The sequence below is a fragment of the Ixodes scapularis genome, unplaced genomic scaffold (genome assembly GCF_016920785.2).
Source record: "Ixodes scapularis isolate PalLabHiFi unplaced genomic scaffold, ASM1692078v2 PGA_scaffold4__175_contigs__length_147842914, whole genome shotgun sequence".
NCBI classification, from domain to species: Eukaryota; Metazoa; Arthropoda; class Arachnida; order Ixodida; family Ixodidae; genus Ixodes; species Ixodes scapularis.
In genome coordinates, this window is record NW_024609879.1 from 142,561,273 (window position 1) to 142,583,412 (window position 22,140).

The 22,140-nt window shown below is 46.5% G+C and overlaps 1 protein-coding gene across 1 annotated transcript; it reads left to right on the plus strand.

Moving 5' to 3' along the window:
- Positions 1-15,113: 15,113 nt before the first annotated feature.
- LOC115308924 lies at positions 15,114-19,052 on the plus strand. The gene is made up of 3 exons (XM_040215972.1): positions 15,114-15,740; positions 18,764-18,835; positions 18,975-19,052. The coding sequence occupies exons 1-3, from the start codon at positions 15,114-15,116 to the stop codon at positions 19,050-19,052; spliced, it is 777 nt and encodes a 258-aa protein (XP_040071906.1).
- The last annotated feature ends 3,088 nt before the right edge of the window (positions 19,053-22,140 follow it).

A 22,140-nucleotide genomic window follows, 5' to 3' on the forward strand; every position in this document is an offset into this window, starting at 1 on the left:
AAGTTGCAAGACTTTTACCACCTTCTTTACCAATCTACACACGTTTTTATATAAAAGTCGGAATTTAGATCCTTGTTCTTTTGGTGCGATCAATGTTAGTTTCTCTATACTTTAAATAGCGTCGCTTTCCAGAGACCTAATCACCGGAAAACCTCGAAAATATACATCTCTGCATTGCTTACTACCAATTCGATACTATTTTTTCTTCCATCAGCCCCGGGTCACACAACACCTCAGGTATGCGAGGGCGTTGAAGGAACCTCCCCCAACCTCGATCATTTGTGCGCCTCTCACGCGAACAAGAATGAAGGGCTCACTGCACAGGGGCGAGTAAGTATATCCTGCTTAAATCCTTAAACGGAGTAGCTGCATTGGACACTCAGGGCGAATATAACGTAATCAGGCAGGCGAGCTGAATAAAGTTAAACAGCTTTAAAGACCAAGACCAATACAAGAAGACAGACACAAGACGTCTCAAAAAAAAATATATATATATACGTCTTGTGTTTGTTTTTCTTTGTAGCCTCCGTCTTGGGCTTTAGAAATGTTTAGCTCAGAGCGAACTCATTTCTATGATGGAGTTTGGAATGCACCAGTGCCTCTTTTTTTTCAGTTGGGAAATGACAGACAGCTATGTAGGCTGTGCTGCATAATTCGTAATTCCACCGGCATTAGTCATTACATCGTGGGGAGTGCTCCAGACGGTACGAATTGCGGTGAAGGCAAGGTAAGGCCACGGGTTTATTTTTCATTTATTTTTTCTTAAGGACCCGATAGGACATTGCATAAGGAACCCTCCTCCACCCCTCCTCCTCATGATTGGGGGGAGGGGGATACAAAAAAAAAATAGATACAATGGTAATAAAATCCGCGCGCAGTAACAACTTGGTGAGGAAGTGGTGACAAGTAGAGGTGTAAGGTGACTGTTACTAGAAAAGATAATGAGTTCGCAAAGGGGTATTCACACGAAGGATGCTTTTCGGGGAGAGAAGTGCGCCACAACAAGTTGGGCGATTCCGATGCAACCGCCGGCATCTCGTTGAGCAAAACCTATGAAGAAGTTGCGAGACGCGCGAACAAAGTACCGCCAATTGCAAGGAGACACCACGCCAAGGCGGGGAGTTTTAGTGCAGGGTCGCTAAACTCGTCAAACACAAAGTTGGGGCCGAAGTTCGAAGAGCGTGCTGATTGGACTCTGGCGAGGATGGCGTCACGCGGGACGAGATGTGACTGAATTTCGGAAAGGGTCTATTCCAGTGAGATTGTGAAACACAAAGTCTCAGTGAGCTTCGACAGAGCGCACGCGAGCAACACCGTGGGGCCAGCCATAGGCGTGGACAGGATTTTTCATTAAAAGGGGCGAGGTTTCCCCAAAGCGCCCTCGCCGTCCCCCCCCCCCCCCCCCCCCCCTTTTCTATCAACGCACTCCCACTGATATCCGTACGCTTATATTGTAGTGCTGAGACGAGATATGGTTATGAAACGTTTATTTTAACAATATTGAATTGTAACGTATACAAAATATTATTAAGCAGTAGGTTTCACTTTCATGTGAAACTTCCGCAAAGAAAGGCAGTCCCTGCGCAGCTGAGGCGTCAGTGACACAACGCGCGTACAAAGAATTTTTATCCTTTCTGAATCAGAGAAAGAGACGACACATATGCCATCTTTAACAGCACAGAGTATTTAAAAATATTGCCTCAACGTGACTCTGCTAGTATGGAAATTATGGTATGCATACAGGGCAAACGCATGGGTGCACCTACACATGGCGAAAGCTGTCATATGGCGTCTGCAACGTTCATGCAGAGGACGAAAAACGACAGCCAATACACAACGTCATGGCAACGCTTAAAAGCACGAAAATATACCGCAGATTAAAAATACAAGAAACAGCAAGTTACAATATTTAGTAATTATTGAAGATAAACGCGATTACACGCCATTTTTTTTTGTCTTCTGAGCATCCAAATGTACAGTTGATAATCTTACTTTCTGGCGCTTGATAGAAACATGTAATAGAAACAACAAGATAACACGCACGCATTATGTCATGCTCAACAAACATTATACAAACTAATGGTTATGTTATGTGGCGGTAAAAATATTTAATGACTAGATTACTAAAAATGTGTAGCACGTGGGGGAGCACGTGGGGGAGCACGTGGGGACTTTTCACCAATCGTGAAAAGTCTAAAGCAAAATTCTACGCGATTTTGTCGCGAACTGTTCGATGACTGACTGCGTCGCTACGCATTTTTATGTTTTTTTTTTTTTTTTTTTTTCATTGCGCGCACTAGAGGGAGGGAACTTTGGCGTCGGTGGCCTCCTGCGCTGCCCAGAGGGTGCTGCGTATGGGACTTGTTAGGACTTGTTTTGGGTAGTACAAATTTTAGCGTCTCAAACTGTCACGCATGCAGAAGCGTGCCTGCTCTGGTGCGGAGCGCGAGATCACGATGAAAATACAAAGACAGAACAAAAATTCGAACTCCGCCAAAGCTAAGATGCTGAGAGCGTGAGCCAAGAGATGCCGTTTCATGCGTTCCAAAGTAGACATCAAAAAGAACAAAAAAAAAAAAAATTAAAGCGTCGCGGCAAAGGTGTTGTGACGTCACCACCCAGAGATAAGAGACGCGTGCCCTAGCGGTGTCGTCATGAATTTGGCACTTTCAATTCTCTTGCAACGTTGAGTTTGGCCGATTTCTGGCGTCCAAAGATGTTTTTTTCATTCTTTAGCACCACATAGAATTGAAAAAGCTCGGCCAACGTGCCATAAGTAGTGCTATGCTCAATCAGGTGAGCTTGTACTACCCAAAATGAGGGCGCTACAGTTTGTTCAAAGCTTCAGCGCAGGAGGCCTATACCAACGGCGCCGTCGCACCTCGAGTCGGGCCAACTTTGCGCCCCCCTCCTATATGATTAGAGGGAACGGCCGCCCCCATGCCCCCCCCCCCCCCCCCCCCTGTGCACACGCCTATGGGGCCAGCCGATTGAATGGCTGCACTGATGGGTCCATGCACCCTTCCATAAAAGCGTTTGAGGGCACGTTCGTTACTGTGTTTGTGTGTTATGCTCGCGCACTTCCTGGCTGGCAGCATGCGCGCGAGAGCTGGATGGACTGTGATTTTTGTAAATAGTATAAACGTCTACATTGTCTCCATTGTCCCTAGGTGGTTTGGGATATTCTGAACTTTCTCGTCGCCAGATCGTCGTTTGTGGAAGTCATTGCTGACGACAAAGTGGCGTTTTACAAATTTGGGAAGGATTTATTTGAGGCCCAAATCTTTGCTTCGGGATCGAGGCGAAGATTTAACTTTGTTTATTGTGGAGCCATGCGCAGTGAACGCGGTTTTAGGGTCACCCAGAGGCGCTTTATGTAGTGAATTAACTAGTGTGGGGGAGATAAGGAGGCGGCGGGGGATGGCGAGGAAAAACCTGAAAGAAGGGAAACAACAATGAAAGCCGTTTACAACTCCCTGTAACGCCGAATTAGAGCGCAGCTCTTGAGGAGGAGCAGGGAAGGGTACTGAGGGTCACGTGTTCTCGGAGGCGGGTCACGTGACTCGGGGGGTCACGTGACCTCACTCCCCGAGGTCATGTGGGGGGTCACGTGACCTCAGGGGGGGGGGGGGGGGACGTGACCTAACGGTCATGTGACCCCCTAGATCACGTGACCCCCCAGAGAAAGTTTTCCGCTAAATTTGGAAATTTTTCCGCTAGATTAAGCGGGGAAATTTTTCCGCTTGATTTAGCGGAGAAAGTTTTCTGCTAGATTTAGCGGGGAAGTTTTTCCGCTAGATTTAGCGGGGAAATTTACTCATAATGCACCGCGCAGTTAAGCCGACGGCGACGGCGACGGCGACGGTATCAAAGTTTTGCAGGGCGGAGGCACCCCATGAGGCATTTTACCTTTTTTCCGCTAGCACTAGACTGTGTCAGCTCATATTGCCGCTGATTGTATATTTGCTACGATGTTTTTCATGTCCACCTTTATTAAAAAAGAAATCTTATAAAAAACAAAGAAGCTATTTTATGTTAATGAATTATGAAGTGTTTCTTGAAACAGAATCTGGTCGTTATTTTCAATGTTGCGTGTAAAGTATAGCCTAATTACCACAGCCACTTAATATACCTCAAAAATCAAAGAAATATTTTATTCTATAAAAGGGAGGTATCAATGGAAATTGCTAAAATTATAATAAAATTTTGTAATGCTAAACATATAATTGAAGTTGAAAATCAGGGTGACTTTTTGTTTATACTATAAGGTGCCTGCACTTTTGACGGATTTGTTGGCATTCTTCGGGTCTGGTGATGTGGTTTGTGATCATGATAAGAATAAAACGTATTACAAGCCGTAATAGAGGATTCTCTAGAGGGCACGCTAGCGAATTTCATTTCTTCTTTCCAACCCCTTAAAAAATGCGTCTACCCTCAACCTTCAAGTGCAGTTTTTCTCAAGACTATTATTTATTCGTTTTGCTCATTTCTACTTACAAACTCGGTATTTGAAAAACGAATTTTGAATCGTTTGAATATTATTTTATGCAGATATCAATTTTTTCGATTTAACGTTTTTTATTCGTGTCTCTTTCAGACTTGCCATCACAAACGTGTGGATGAATTTTATTCGACAGCAACATGTCAGTGAAGAGAACTTGAATACTGAAAATAGCAGAGCAAATAAAGACACCCTTAATTGAGCATACATCGTCTTTTCTTTAATTTGATGTTATTGTTTGGTGCGTTGTCAATTAAGACGCGCAAAACAATTAAATAGCTTGACAAGTACATATGTTCCCAAAATTTATAAAAGCAACCTTCACCTATATTTTTTTGTATTTTCCCAAAATCTATAAAAGCAACATCCACATAAATATTTTTTTTATATTTTTCCAAAATCTGTAAAAGCATTATCCATATATATATTTTTTAATATTTTCCCGAAATCTATATAAGCATCATCCACATATATATATATATATATATATATATATATATTTATATATTTTCCCAAAAGCTATAAAAGCAACATCCACCTGACCGCGTCTCTTTGAAAAGCAGGCAAAAGTATTCGGCCCACGCATGAAATAACCACGAGTCGTGAAAACATTCTGTAGAAAAGTTTACAAAATTGGTTACGAATCGCGTGTTGAAAATGTATCGAATAGACATGCAAGAAAGATTGGGCTCTGCATATTTTGTATTACATTGTCGTCGTTTTAATGTCCTGGCTTGAATTGGCCGTCTTCTAGTCATCTTTTAAAAATCCTAAATTTAAAGATGAAAAAAAAAAAAACTACGACCAATACATACTTAGCACACAATGTGTATATGAATATACAGAATGTAGATTTTAAGCAATTTGAACCTGCATAAAAAATTTTTCGCAAAAAAGCATACTAATTTGTGTTAATGTAAAACGAGATTAGGAACAACACTCAAATGTTTATATCCGCAGAATAAAAATATGCACCATTCAACTGTCGAAAATGGAGATTTAAAACGAATCGTTTATTCAGGTAGCTTTCTCGGTGTTGTCCTTTTCAAAAGTAATATTTATCGGGAACGCATGCAAGACTCATGAAAAGGGGAATATATATATATATATATATATATATATATATATATATATATAATGGGAATGAGTGAAGATTGACAAGTGCAGCCGTAGTAATATTGTGAACGAAGAGGGGAGAAGGTGATCATCGAATTTATTGCATTAAAGTTAGGGAAAGGGAAAGGGAAGGAGAGCTGGCGAAAAATTGGGCCAGGAGCGGGGATTGAGCCCGCAACCTTCGCCCGTCCGGGGCGGCCCTTAACCGATTAGACCATCCCGGCCACTGGTTTCGGCGGACTCAATTTCTGACCAGCTCTCTGTGTACTTTTTAGTTTTGAATTCGCTTAACTGGGTAGACGACAACCGTTGTTGATTTTAGGTAGATGAACACCCTTCACACACACATATATATATATATATATATATGTGAAGGGTGTTCATCTGCCCTTCATATATTTACATTGGATCTCCATCAGCAGTTCGTGATGGTGTCCTCGGTCTCGAGCTCTCTGTCTCAAGCCCCCGGTTCTTCTCCTTCTTGCTGGCCCTACATTACTCGCCCCCCGGGGAAGGCCAAGGCGCGGTTTGCCAATGCTCATGTCGGCAAATTGGTGACTTGGTCGGAAGTCGTGGAGGGTGTCGGAACGATGGTTTCAATGATTAATCATATAATCATAACATTAAATTGCAAGCTTCACCCTTGTTGGTGTTCGACTGGTGGCGGCTGATAAATCCCGTTTGCTCTACTGACGTCTAACCCCTGGTTGGCTCAGTTGGTAGAGCGCTCCACTTGTAATGGAGAGGTCCCGAGTTCAATACCCGGACCAGGCGGATTTTTTCGGTCGCGCACCAGTCACCTAGCTGTGTTTGGAGATTTGTGTTTGTCCTTTGTTCCCCTTGTTCCCCTTCTCCAGGGATTATTTTCGTCATTCGGCGTTTCAATGATGTCTGGGGCGAAACCTGTACACTCTCAATGCACGTGGGTTTCATTCGATCAACAGACACCATGTCGTGTCTGTTTCCGAGGTCTAAAAGGAAGGCCTTGGGGCCCCGTTGAATGACGGAAAACGGTCCGTCATAAGGGGGCTGCAGAGGTGTCTGCACTGCGTCTCTGCGAACTAAAACGTGTGTACACGTATCTAAGTCTGCTCATAAAAACTTTCCTGTTAAGCGGTTGTCGTGTAGGTGGTGGGCGCAAAGATTTCATCGTCGTCTTGAGTCTTGATACATAGTTCTGCATGTCTGGCACCGCATCTTCTTCGAGAGTATGAAAAAAATCGCCTGGATGTCTTAGGGTCGTACCATAAACGAGTTCAGCCGGTGTGGAGGAGAGGTCTGCTTTGTAGACCGAACGAAGACCCAGTAGAACAAGTGGGAGTGCTTCTGACCAGTTTGTTGGATTTTTTTCAGGCCTTTAGCGATGTCTTCAGTTGCCGATGAAACCGTTCCACTAAACCGTTTGAGGCCGGGTGATAGGACGTGGTGCGGATTCGCGTTGCTCCTAAAATCGGTAGGAGTTGTGCAAAAAGGCGGGACTCAAACTGTCGGCCTGTCAGTTGTGATTTTGTCTGGTACGCCGAAGCGTGAGACCCATGTTGTCATGAAGGCTTGGGCGACCTCTTCAGCTCTGATATTGGTTAGCGGTGTTGCTTCTGGCCAGCGTGTAAATCGATCAACGCGCGTGGGAACGTACGTAAATCCGTTAGAAGGTGGTAATGGCCCAACAAAGTCGATATGAACTTCGGAAAATCTGGCATCTGGGAGCTTGAACCTGGCGACTGGCGCAACGGTATGGCGATTAATCTTTGCTTTTGGCACTGCTGACAAGTACGTATCCATGTGCGAACATCGACATTGATTTTGTGCTAGACGAATCGTGATGTGACTAGGCGTTGTGTGGCCCGAATGCCAGGATGTGCGAGTGAGTGCAGAGCCGTGCAGATTTGACGACGGAATTGCTGAGGAACAAACGGCCGTGGTGTGCCTCTAGAGATGTCGCACGTTAGTGTGGCACTGCACCATGGAAGATGAAGATCTTCGAACCTAAGCGTGGTGTGTCCAGAGCGTAGATTTTGAAGTTCTTGGTCTGACTGTTGGGACCGCGCCATCTGATGAAAATCGACGGTACTCAAGAAGGTTCCTCCCAACGACTGTGTATCTGCGCGGGAGAGAGCGTCGGCTGCGTTGTTATGAGAACCTTTGGCTATCTGATATCGGTTGTGAATTCTATAATGAACGCCATTTGCCTGATTTCTCGAGGAGAGTATGTATGTCCACTGGATGTTAAGCCATAAGTCAAGGGCTTGTGATCGGTGACTATGTGAAAGGAGCGTCCTTCGAGGAAGTATCGAAAATGTTTCAGTGCGAGATGTATCGCCAAGAGTTCTCTTCCAAAAGTACACTTCTTTTCTGATGGGCGTTGTTTCTGAGAAAAGAAGGAGAGAGGTTGCCATTTCTGCTCAATGTTCTGTTGTAAAACAGCCCCGACGCCTTCTTCGGACGCATCGGTCATGACACGCGTTGGACCGTTAGGAACCGGGTGAACCAACATCGTGGCACTCGCGAGGTCGTCCTTAATCCTCTCAAATGCGAGGACTCTGCGATCCGTTCAGATGATGTCTTGGTCTTTGCTGTTCTTAGGAGACAGGGCCTCTGTAAGTGGCTGGATAGTAGTAGCACGGTTATGAAGGAAACGCCGGAAAAAATTTATGAATCCCAGGAATTCTCTCAATTTCTTGAGGTTCTGGGGCTTCGGGAAACGAATAATAGCGAACACTTTATCCGGTAGTGGCCTAATGCCGTTGGTGTCAAGGCGATGCCCAAGGAAAGTCAATTCCTGAACGCCGAACTGGCATTTGTTCAGGTTGATGATGACGCCGTTCTCCTCCAGACGTGTCATGAGAAGGCGGAGGAGATCGTCCTGGTAGGCAAAACAAAAATCAAGTCCTCTTGTCGCCTGGTCAATAAATCGCTGGAACGTTTGTGCAGCGTTTCGAAGTCCAAATGGCATACGGATAAATTCGTAAAGTCCAAATGGAGTGGTAATTGTTGTGACCGTGACCGTCCGAGTGCGACCACATGGTCGCCAGGCAGAAGGAACACAACCACCCCGTGTGACAGCTCGCCCCAAAAAGTTCCTTTAATCTTAAGTGAACAACCGGAAGAAGCTCCGCTTCCGGTAGTCCCGCAGCACAACACATGTGGTGCCATCTATTGCAAGGTGTCCTCACTACATCTCCCCTTCCAGCTCGAGGGAACTTTACTTCGTGCTTTCACAAGTTCAGTCTTTGAGGAGGCTTGACTTGCCGCCCCGATCGTGTGACGCGTATACCCGGTGAGAGACTCTGCCGTGTAGAACTGGGCACCACCGCTGAATCGCCTGTTGGTCTTTCGGCAACAGGAACTGGCCCGTCTGAAGTTGCAGGCTGGGTGCAAACAAAGTCGCTTGGCTGGCTGGGAGTACTGGGCGTAAGCAACACCAAGTGGCGACGGTTGCGCTGGACAACACCCCTTGGCGTCTCGACCACGTAGGAGCGCGGCCGCTTGGCCGGGGTCAACACCCTAGCAGCACATGGTATATCTTGTACCCACACATCTTCCCCTGCTTCCAGAGGGCGCAGTGACTGGGCGGCGTGACGCCTGTTGAAGTCCTTGCGTTGACGGCTCTTCACCCTCTGGTACCTGCTCTTGACGAGCTTTGGCGACGGCCACTTCGGCATCAGCGATGCATGTAACCCTGGCAGCCTGGTCCGGAGACGACGACCCATGAGCAGCTCCGTAGGGCTGTAGCCAGTCACTCCGGGTGTGTCCCGGTACACCAGTAACGCCATGTGCGGATCCTCTGCCTTCACGAAGAGCTCCTTCAGTGCTCGAACCATGCGCTCTGCCTCGCCATTCGCTTGCGGGTACCTCGGGCTGCTCGTACGGTGGGCAAACCCATACAAGGCTGCGAAAGAGGCAAATTCAGTTGACGAAAACTGCGGACCGTTATCCGAGACCACAGTCTCCGGAATCCCAAAGCGGGCAAAGGAACTCTTCATAGCCGCAATGACGGAGCTTGATGTTGTGGTCGCAAGACTGACCACCTCGGGAAAACGGGAATAATAGTCAACAATGACCACATAGCTGCGTCCTTGCAGCTCAAAGAGGTCAACACCGATACGTTGCCAGGGGCGATCGAGTGTAGGAGTCCCGAGAAGCGGCTCGCAGCGCTGAATTCGTGTCTGGGCACAACGCTCACACGTCCCCACCAGTTGCTCCAGCTCGCTGTTCAAGGTTGGCCACCACACTGAGTCGCGAGCCCTTGCCTTGCATCTTCCCACGCCTTGGTGGCCCTCGTGGAGTAATGTTAGCATTTCCTTCTGAAGAGTCTGAGGAACCACGATGCGACAGTCCTTCAGCAACAGGCCCTCGAAGCCTGTGATGTTGCCTCGCTCCTTCCAGAAAGCCCTAAGATGAACTGGAACGTTGGACACCTTCTTGGGCCACTCATCCTTGCAGAATCGGAATAGGCCGGCACAGGCTCCATCCTCTGCTTGGTGCTGGCGAAGGCGATCGAGGCGAGTGGATGCAAGACTTTCGATGTCCTTGAGCAGTGACCCAACGAAGAGCTCGACGGTGTCTACTTTGTTGTCGGCAGCCTGTACAGGAGCTCGGGAAAGGGTGTCTGCTGTCGCCAGGAGCTTCCCCGGTACATAGAGAACGTTGTGCTGGTAGGCCATAAGCCGCATCCTCAGGCGCCGAATGCGAGGAGGCATAGTGTCCAGTTCTGCAGATCCCAACAGAGTGACGAGGGGTCGATGATCTGTTTCGACATCAAACCTGATGCCACGGACGAACTGGTCGAACCTTTCAACGGCCCATGTGACGGCCAAAGCCTCTTTCTCCGTCTGGCTATACCGGGTTTCTGTTGGTGTAAGAGATCGCGAAGCGTAGGCAACGGCACAACGCTCTCCCGATGGTTGGTCCTGTAGCAGAACGGCTCCCAGTCCATACGAACTTGCATCAGCCGACACTGTGGTATGGTACGAAGGGTCGTAGTTGGCCATGCAGACTTTGGAGCTCAACATGCCCTTAAGACGATCAAAGGCAGACTGCTGACTGGGCCCCCCAACACCATGCACTGTTCTTTCGGAGAAGAGCACGAGTCGGCGTAGTCACGTCGGACAGGTGTGGAAGAAAACGGCCTACGTGATTAGCCATGCCGAGAAGTCTCCTAACACCACTGACGTCCGCTGGGGCCTCCAAGTTGACCAGAGCCTGGACCTTGTCTGGATCGGGGCTGATACCGTCTGCGCTGACTGTGACTCCCAAAAACCTAGCAGCGGACGCTGAAAAGACGCACTTAAGCCTGTTCAGTTTCACTACGGCACTGCTGAGGCGACCCAACACTGTTGCAAGACGCTGGTCATGTTCCTCTTGGGTGCGTCCCAAGACCAGAATGTCGTCGATCATGTGGACGACTCCGTCGAGACCCTCCAGGATCCTCCCCATTTGACGTTGGAAATACTCCGGCGCGGAGCAAATTCCAAAAGGAAGGCGACAGAAGCAGTATCTGCCGAACGGGGTGATGAAGGTCGTGAGGAGCTGACTTTCGGCTGATAGCTTGATCTGGTGAAAACTGACTGTAGCGTCGAGCTTGGAAAAGATCCGTGCAGGACCCAGACGTCCCAGGATGTGCTCCACCGATGGGAGGACGTGAGGCTCCCGCTGGACCACCTGGATAAGGCGTGTGAGATCGACACAGACCCGGTAACCTCCAGAGGACTTGGGGACGACAAAGATACCAGAACACCAGTCCGTCGGATCGTCAGCTTTGCGGATCACACCGTCAGCTTCCAGCTTATCCAGTTCTTCGCGGACAATGTTATGAAGGGGAATTGGAATGCGGCGAGGAACGCTGAGGGAGAACGGCTGTGCTCCTGGCTGGAGTCGAACCACATACTTGTCCTTCAGCTCACCCAACCCTTCGAAGATGTCGCTGTGAAGAGGGCTCTGCTGGCTGAAACTGGAGAGGGCGTCAACGAACTTCACCACACCGAGCTTCTGGATCGCAGGAAACCACAAAAGAGGCGGGTCTTGCGACGGCAGGACGTAAACCCGCTCCACTACCGACTTGCCTTTCCAAGTCAATGTGGCTTGGAATTCACCGAGAACAGTCAATGGGTGATTGCCCGGTCCAGTGAGTTGCCCTTCAGGCTCTTGGAGACTGCGAGGTGCTTCGGGAAACGTGCTTGGCACCACCGTGACTTTGGCTCCGGAGTCCACTTTGAAGTCGACGTCGTACCCGTTGACGGCGACCTTGACAAACTTAGCTCGGCCCGCGGTCGAAACAGCATGTAGATGAACAGTGCTCAAACTTCGTTTCCCCTTCTCGCAGACATCCTTGAAGTGACCCAGGCGTCGACAGTAGTGACACTTGGCTTGTCTAGCCGGGCACTCGTTACGGGGGTGCGCTCCACGGCCGCAGAATCTGCAGTCCTTGCTGCCTTCTCTCGGCGACGACGCCGAGTCTCGCTTGGGAGACGTCTTGGGGTCTTGGGGGCCGGTTTCCGTCCTTTCTTCACACGTGCTTCATCCAGCTTGAGCTGCTCAGGTGCGACGGCACCTGTCTCGTCACGAAAAACGGTCACCCGCGCCTTGACGGCGTCTTCGTGGATGCGTGCTTGTAGCCGGGCCTCGGCCATGGTGAGGGTCGGACAGCGGCAGAGCTTGTCAGAAAGTCTCGAGTCGAGAAGTCCTGTGACGAAGCGGTCTCTAACGAGCCTGTCCTCGTCCTCTGTGGACGGATAGTTGCACTTGCGGACGAGCGCTCGAAGGGCCGTGTAAAAACTGTCGACAGTTTCCTCTCGTTCCTGGACCCGCCGGTGAAAAAGCACGCTCTTGTACACCTCGTTCGGTGGATGCACGAAGTGTGCCTTGAACTTGTCTGTTACCGCAACGAAGGACTGCCATTCCTCTGCGGTGAGGTCTAACGTCTCAAGAACACGCCGCGCCTCTTCGGATCCCATAGTGTACAGTAACGTCCGCACCTGAACTTCGTCCGACGCTTGGTAGAGGCCTGATGCAAAGCTGAAGTCTTCGAATTGTCGAAAACATTGCGACCACTTGTCGGGGTTTGCGAAGTCAAATTTGGGCTGTGGAACCAAGCTCGGGAGTGAGACGAAGGGGGCGGTGGCGGCTTCCGTTGTTTTCTCCTGCGACATGACGAGGAACGCCACGACGGTGACGAGAAGACGGAAAGCGTAGCAGCGTGCGACGCGAAGACGACAAGAAGCAGGGCTAGCTGTGAGCATAGCAGCAGCGAGGAGGACGTCAGACCGGGAGGCCGGCCACTTCTGACACCATGTTGTGACCGTGGACGTCCGAGTGCGACCACATGGTTCTCCAGGCGAATCCCGGAAAAAAGCTCACCGGACAAAAGCTCACCGGACAGAAGCTCACCGGACAAAAGCTCACCGGGCAAAAGCTCACCCATTTTTTAACAGACCCGGACAAAAGCTCACCAGGAAAAAATTTCATGTTGGTCTTATAGAGAAATCAAGTTTAGAGAAAAAGGTGATGAGCCTCCTTTTAGCGAATTCGGCCACCGCGAAGCGGCGTGTACGGATAAGTCAGGTGAGTTAACATTTTTGTAATGAGCCGCCGCAGACTGCCACCGCGAAGCGGCGGGAGCGCGGCAGGGGGTTTGGGTTAACACGCGCGCCAGTGATACACGCGCGGAGTAAAAAACCCTTTTTTAAATAGCGTCCCCATTTCAATAAACGGCATATCTCTAAACTGAGACTCAGCTTTCTCTAAACCGTGCTTCAATAAAACGTGCCCGTTCTCTAAAACATGTTTCGACGAAATGGCATTCATCAACCGTAGGGGTACAAGTTCACCTAAAAATGGTGCAATGTCCATCGCGTCCGCATTTTATTTCAGTCCGTGTTTCGCCCGGGTAGAGAAAAAAATGAGGTGAGCTTTTGTCCGGGTCTGTGAAAAAACGGGTGAGCTTTTCTCCGGTGAGCTTCTGTCTGGTGAGCTTTTGTCCGGTGAGCTTTTGACCGGTTACCCTCCAGGCAGAAGGAGCACAACCACCCCGTGTGACAGCTCGCCCAAAAAGTGCCTTTAATCTTAAATCAACAACCGGAAGAAGCTCCGCTTCCGGTAGTCCCGCAGCACAACACATGTGGAGCCATCTATTGCCACGTGTCCTCACTACAGTAATAGCCGTTTTGGGAATGTCACTTGGTTCGATGGGAATTTGGTGGTAAGCCTTGATTAAATCTATTTAGAGAACACTTTCATCCCGTGTAGTTTGCTTGAGAATTCTTAAATGTGAGTCACGGGGTATTGATCAGCTTGTGTTACGTTGTTTAAATCGCGATAATCGCCGCAGGGACGCCAATCCCCTGGAGTCACCTTAGGCACCATGTGAGGTGGAGAAAACCGCGAACTCGAAGGTGGTCGGATGATGCCAAGTTCCAGCATGTGGTCAAATTCTTGACGGGCGATCTGAAGGCGTTCCGGAGCTAGTCTTCGAGCTCAAGCTTAAACCGGTGGCCCGGAGGTTACAATATGGTGCGTAACATATATGCTTTAAAGGCCGCATAATGTTGCTTGGTCTAGCCCCTCCCCCCCCCCCCCCCCCCTCCAGGTCTGGAAATTCTCTCAATAAGTTGTCATAGATAGAAGTGGTGGTGTGAGGTGAGGGTGACAGAGATGCCTTTGTGATGGCCCCTGTAACGGTTTGTCGGGTTGTGGTGTCAAAAAGACGTGAATGACGTACATCGACGCAGAGGCCAAAATATGACAAAAAATCTGCTCCCAAGATGGGATGGTGGACATCAGCAATAAGAAAAATCCAGCGAAAAATCCGCGCAAACCCAAGATTGAGATGAAGCGACTTCTGTCCGTATGTAGCTATGCCGGATTCATTTATTGCCTGTAAGCTCGAAGCAACATTTTTGGATTTCCGTTCTGTGGGAGACGGTGGTACTACGCTTACTTGGGCTCCGGTGTCAATTAGAAATTTCGCTTTTGTGTTTTGTTCCACGATAAAGAAAAGGTGACCTGGAGAGGGACTAAGCACTTGACTTGTCACCTGCGGTAAGTGCTTCTGGGGTTTTCCTTCGGCCAGCTGCAAGGTGGAGAGCAGTTGTGCTCACGGGGTCCGTAGGTACGGTGGTACCAGCAAACTGGTGGTGTGTCTGCTTAGCCTTTGGAAAAAGAGCGTCTCATGTGATGCGGTTCGGGCAGGTTAGGACGATTTTGTCGAAGAGCAGCCACCTCAGTTATCAAATGGGCTACGTCATCGTGCAGCCTTTGAAAATCAAAGGGAGACGCCTCTGTCGCAGGTAGCGGGTGGCCACTTGTGGGGTAAGTGGTCGCCTGAATCATGGGTGGGGCCGTATCTAGAATCTTGTCGGCGAGTTCGGCGAGGTCGTCGAGAGTAATATTGCTAGATGTTGCCAGGATCCTTCGGACATCCGAAGGCAGACGCTGCAAAAAGAGTTCTCATAGAAGGGAAGAATCCCGCAAGGAGGCTTCACTGCCCAAAATTTGTGTCATGCGTCGTAGGCAAAAGTTGTGTCATGTGTCGAAACTGACTGCCCTCCTGATTAGAATCGACGTAATTGAAAAGACGCTGGAGACTCAGACTGGAAAAGGTGATGAGTTGATGTCTAAGATTGAAAACCAAGGGAGGACGATTGAGGGCATTGAAGAATCTATAAATACCCAGTCAGCAAGGCACCAAGAGCGGATATCTAGACTGGACAGCCAAGACAAAACAATTAAGGGTCTAGAACAGACGATGAATCAATTAGAAGAGGAAATAACTCAAAGGGATGAAGAAACCTGGGCACTACGAAAGGCCGTCGACAATGCGGAACAATATTCCCGAAGGCAGAACATCGAAATTCACGGAGTCACTCAACGACCCAACGAAAGACTGTTAGAGGTAATTAACGACATTGCTACAAAGCTAGACGTGCCACCACTCGCAATCACTGACGTCGAGGTTGCCCACAGACTAAGAGCAGAGGAAGGTAGACCAGCACCCATACTGGTGAGGTTCACTGAGAGGCGCACGAGAGACGTTTGGGCAAAAAAACGAGCTAGTCTTACGAGCGAAAACATTTACATTAATGAAAACTTAACCCGAGCAATCAAGAATTTGTTGTGGACAAAAAAGGCATGTGCCAGAGGAAATAAATACAAGTATACATGGGTAAAAAATGGAAAGATTTTTGTGAGACAGAACGAGAGCGCTGCAGTAATTCAGATTGAGAGCGAAAGAGATTTCGCCAAAATTAGATAAATATGCAGTCTTCTTTTGAGTCTTTTGAGGATTGGGACGCTTACACAAAACAGTCAATAGCAAAGGACGGTTGCGTGAATACAAAGTTAAGTTTATTACATGTATTTTGATCCGTTAATGGTGCTTTTGGCGGGCCGGCTTCCTCTCCTTGATGTGCTTATACTAACCGAGGTAAATTTACACGAGGCATCTTGTGCGTTCTTTAGTCAAACAGGTTTTCATTCCTACAATATATGCAGAGAAGGCAGAAGGGGTGGGGGAATCTTATTATACATAAATAACAACTGTTTATCCGATAGAATTGATGTTAAATTGGATAATGCAGAAATTTGCGCGGCAGTCGTAAATAAGGATAAGTTCTTTTATGTAGTTTGTGCCGTTTACAGACCACCCAGTTCCAATTTAAACATGTTTTGTGATGAATTATCAAAGCTGCTTCCGAAATTCGGTAACAATAAATATTTAGTTCTTGCAGGAGATTTTAATATTGATGTTTCGAATGAGTTAAAACCTGGAGTATTGTGCTATCTTGACACCCTTTCTGCTATTGGGGTTGAAAATGTTATTCAGGATTATACACGGGAAGAACATTACGGTGATAAAATAACAAAGACATGTATTGACCACATAGTTACTAGAATAAGCAACTTAAACACATTATCTAGAGTAATTAAGCAGAAGCTTGCTGATCATTATATAACGGTTCTTTTAAAATTAGGGGAAGATATGCTTGGAAACCTAACAGTGGAGGACGAGTATAAAACTATACTAGATAGCAACAAAATTGATAGTTTTATTCAGAGGTACGATTGGAATTCCTTGCTAGACTATGATCACCTAACAGTCTAGGAAAAGCTGGTTCACCCATTTCAGGATATTTATGCAAGCGCTATACTAGAAAGGTGAAATTAAAAAAAAAAAAGAAGGCCCGAAAATATTTGGATAAATCCGGAAATATTAGAATTGTGTCATCAGAAGGAGAGTCTTTGGAAGCGATGCAAGCAAAATCCTGGTGATGTTACAGCTGTAATTCGTCTGGCGAAACGAAATTATTATGTAAACCAGTTGATACAAAAACCTTATAAAGAATCTAGTTCCTACAGCAAGTTAGCAGAAATGTTCAACAAAATCTTTATCGACGACGTAAAAGAAATTAAATATATTCTACCGGCGACCAGCTTAAATGACGTTTCCCCAACATGCTGCGTCAACTCAGCTTATCTTCCAGATATGAAAGAATGTGATTTGTAGCGTATTATCCACGCTATGTCAATAACAAAAACGTTAGGAATCGGCAATATCCGAGTTAGAGACATACGCTACAGTTTCGATAAAGTAAAACAAATTTTGCTTAAAATTGTGAATGACACACTGCACACCGGAAATATTGCTAAGGGTTTAAAAGTATCTGTGATAAGGTCGTTACAAAAAAAAGGAAAGCAGCAAGAGGTCGGGAGCAACAGACCTATATCAATCCTACCATTCATGACACACGTAATCGAAAAATGGGTTCAAATGGCAATGCATGATTTTTGCGACAAAGTTTCCCTGATAAGCACTATGCAGTACGGCTTTCGACAACAGAAAAGTACCATTACTCTGCTCGAAGATTTCGCTGACTGCATTACCGAAACACTCGATAAAAACAAAAAAGTCCTAGCTCTTTTCATATACCTGTCAAAGGCATTCGATACCATCGATCATTCGTTATTGCTGAAAAAAACTATATAGTATGGGGTTTCGGGGTTCCTTTTTATCAATTTTTTAAAACTTACTTCAAGGATAGATTCCAAATGGTTAAGATAATGAATAATCTTAGCAGCACGGCTCAAGGTTAATTCGGGGTGCCACAAGGAAGTACCTTGGGACCTACGTTATTTAACATTTAAATGAATGGGTTAGAATTTCTGTCCCTTCCGTCAAAAATGTTTCTATACGCAGATGACACCGTATAGTTTCACCACATGAAAAGTATGATGAAGCAATTTCTGTTTGTCTCCGTTTAGCTCTAAACTGACGAGGCACCGAAAGCTGCCACCACACACGTCATCCCGCTAGCTTGCGGCCTCCGAAAATGATGTCTGAAATTGTGCAGACAAAGCTAGTGCTGCGCATGCTCAGTAGCAGCGTCTACCTCCGCTACGAGCTTCGGAGCTAAAGAAGCGATCTACGAAAGCTCCCTTTTGCTTCAGGTGTTTCCCTATTATTCACAAGATAAGGAAAAGAAAAACTTGGTTCTAACGTTACAAAGTACAGCCAATTGAGAAGTCCTAGCTTGCCTTGATGTATTTCTGTAGATTAGTTTGCTGTTCTTGCTGGAGACAATGGCGGTGTGTTTTTTTGGCAGGCAAAGTATGCACTGAAACTTTAAGTTTCCGTTCTTAATGCCCTGAATTTTGAACATCTCATTAAGAGATGGCCGTGGAGACGACGGACACTCCATGACAAAAACTCGACCATTAAGAAAAAAAGTGGCGTTTACGAGTTATCGATTGTTCATCAGTTCTCACTTTCATACCAGTATTTGTGGAGTCCAGGGGAGGGGAGGGTATAGAGAGCGAGAGGAGGGGTGGCCATCGGTCACACAAAACAATAGAGGATCACACCACTTTTTACGCGTTCTCTCCTTTTCTGTCCGCACTACTTACATGGCCTAACCCCTTAAAAGTTTACTGTAAATTCCATTGCAATTTTCAAGTAACGAGCACAAGTCTGGTGCTAACACAATAGTAGCTTAGAAGTTTATTTGAAATAGATATTTGGAGCTATACAAAATGAATGCAAAACTGACTTTCTTGGAAACGTGTGGTTCTTGACAACGCGAAGGCTTACGCATCGAAGATCAGGGTTTTTCATTGTCTTTATGGGCATAGCTTGAAGAATAAATGTTTTTACAGTATACGTGTATCATGGGCACATGGCTAACAAAAATGTATCTACATCCTGCCGCCACATCATGTCTATTTAAGGTAGGGTCATTTTATTAAAAGTGGATAAATATTATAATTATGTGGCATAATGCCTTACCATAAAGAATCAATGAACGGCACATTATGTGCACTTCCGTTTATACGAGTGGTCAAAATGAATCTAATTTTTGTTTTATAGGGATGCATGCAATTGGTGATTCATGAAGGCAGTGGAGAAGAAGTTCTAAATAGTTCTTGTAAAATATGTCCAAAATGATAAAATAAAATTGCGGTATTTTACAAGCCGAGGTAACGAAGGACATCTGATACGAACCAGTGGAGGACTATAAGGATTAATTGCGACGAGCTGAGGATCTTTGGACGTGCGATCGAAATCTCGACGAGATGCCGCCTTCCCCGCAATAAGCCTGGTTCAGATTGCTGCCCCCTCGGCCGTGATTCGAACCTGCCACCTGGGAATCCGTCATCCGGCAATTTTGCCTGGGCGCCACCGAGGCGGCTATTATTAAAATGAGTAAGACCTGGAATGCTATATTGTTGAACAATTAATTTTACGCTGCAAAGCGGTTCTAATGATTTGGACTGTAATTAAAATGTCCCGCTTCGTGTAATGTCAAAGTTTACACGTTCGTTTATTGATGGACGTTTCGGCTTCCGAGTTTGTAGTCTTACAGCGACTTTAAGACGTATGCTTATAAAAGTTGCATTTTGAATTACACGAGATTTTTGTTTTTCAGACAATTTTATGAGAAAGTGGTAATTGCTACGGGAGTACTATTTTCACTGCTTGTATTGGGCTCAGCGGGCCTTCTGTGGAAGAAAAGCTGTCGATGACAACAGTTTTTTTTTAATTGGTTAATTATTGAGAGCTTGATGCCGGGTCATGGTGAAATTGCAGTAATGACGGCATTTACTATTAGAGGCTAAACATGCAAAAAAAAAAATTTATGAGGGGCATCCTTGGAGACATTCATCTATCAGTTTTCGTGTTTTTGTCGCTCGAATCCGTAGCTCGATGGGCAGTAAAAGCACCACGAGCTCTTTCTACAATCATGAGTAGAAGAGTGACGTAGTGGTCTCTGGCGCCTCGTCGCTATCTCGGCTGTGTGCCGTGGTTGCAAGCCTCAAAAACACACTGCCTTGGTAGTAACAACTTGACTGAAAAAAAATATGCCACACTTCTGAGCGGCGTTGTTGGTAGGACTTCCAGCGCTTTTTCTGCGTGCAGTTTTACTCAAGATTAAATAACTACCATCCGAAATGAAATGAAATGACATACGGAACGACAATTTGCATTTCTAAGTAACCCAAGTGAATATATCTACGTACAAATATTCATATGTGATCTACAAAGTTGTCGGTGACCCAACGGTTACTGGTTTTCACAGCCAGAAAAAAAGAAGAAGAACCACGATGTCGACGGTGATCCCAAGGGCGTTGGCTTGCACAGAAATGAAAATTGAGAAGAAGGAAAAAAAATAAGAAAACAAGAAAAAAATAATTTAGGGACTAAAATTCAAAAATTAGAGCTCTTTTGACGTCAGAGCAATCGAAGGCGTACTTGATGCACCTTCCAGATTGCCCCAGATACACCTTCCCACATGACAACGGTATTTCATATATGATGCCGCTGTGACATTCCACGAACTTTCTTGCATGGTTGATTTTACATAGGTCGTGTGTATCCTGCTGCTCGTTGATTTTTGGACATAATCTTTTAAGTTTGTGGGGCGCTGTGAGGAGGATAGGAACATCAAACTTTGCGGCTACTCTTTTTAGGTTATGGGAGAGACGGTGAATGTAGGGCATTACCACAGGTCGGATCTTTGTTCGGTTTGGACTTCCTCTTTGACGTTGTTTTAACATGCTCTCCACGATGGTGGAAATAACTTAAGTCGGGTACCCTGAAGCGCGAAGTCTCTGCAGCTGGTTGTTGAAGCTCTCTCCTGCTGTGTGGTCGCAAGACTTCCTCAGAGCCGCCCCCAACGTACTGGCAACGATTCCTCTCTTGACGAGCTTAGTGTGTGCGGAGTCGAATTGCAGAAGACTTTTCTTTGTTCGTGGGGCGTACGTCCAGCATACACTGTCTTCGTGGAATGTTATTTTGAGATTTAAGAATTGGAGGGACTGGTTTTCCGGCCATTCATGCGTGAACTTTAGTCCCCCAGCGTGTTCTTCGAATGTCGTTTGAACGGAATCCATGAACTGTGTCCCACATTTGGGTCGGGCATTGAGGAGGATAAGATAGTCGTCTACGTATCTGAATATACGACTAACCTGGGGAATGTCAAGGCTGTCATCAATGGCTCTATTACATTTCGAGAGGTAAACATTTGTCAAAGCAGGAGCTACACAGGATCCTATACAGATTCCTCTCTTCTGTATGTAGTGTTCTACATTGAACGTTACCACAGTTGAGTTCAAGTAAAACCGTAGAATCTCAAGGAAGGAATCCACTGCCATTCCACAGTTGTTCTGAAAGACTACTTCTCCATTGGCTTCAATGTGTTCTCTCAAAACAGTAAACATTCCCTCGTGAGGTATGGAGTAAAATAAGTCTTCTACATTGAGGGATAGGCCATACCGAACAGATAAGATGTTGTTTCCCAGATAGTCAATCACCTTCTCAGTATTGGAGACCAGAAAAGGGTCATTCAGTTGTAGGTCTGCCAGTTGCCGTTGGAGGAACCTTGACATGGCTCCTTGCCACGATCCTTTTTCTGTAATGACCACACGGAAAGGACACGCTTCTTTGTGTGTTTTCCCGGTGAAGAATAAGCCCAGTTGGTCTTTATCGGCTGATGTTATCTGTTTTCGTAATTGCTCTAACTCAAACTTGTGGCACAGTTGTAGAGCTCTGGCCTTCACTGACTTGGACTTGTAACCTTCTCGTTTCTTAAAAATTTTCCCGATGGCCATTCTTGCCTTACTCGTGTAAATATCATTGGGGAGCTACAACAAATCCTCCTTCTTTATCGGAAACAATTAAGTTTAAATTGTTCTGCTGGAAATACCCTACAATGCTGTCTAACTTGGTTTTACTGCATGTTGCGGGTGCCGTTCCCACTTTCATCACCACATCCATGCATTCATCGATACACCGTGGTCGGTACGGCTCTTGAGTTTTTGCCGCTATATCATGAATGGTGGACAATATCTGTACATCGTGCATTTTTGGATTCGTGCAAAATTTGGGACACTTCGGCTTCTGTGACGTCATTTGTCGCCACTCTGGGACCACTTCTGATGTATGGGCAGCATAGGACGCTAAACACATCAGTCATTGAAATGGCGCTCCAGGCACCATGTTCAATCTGCACTTCTGCAGCTTTTTCTCCGGCCTC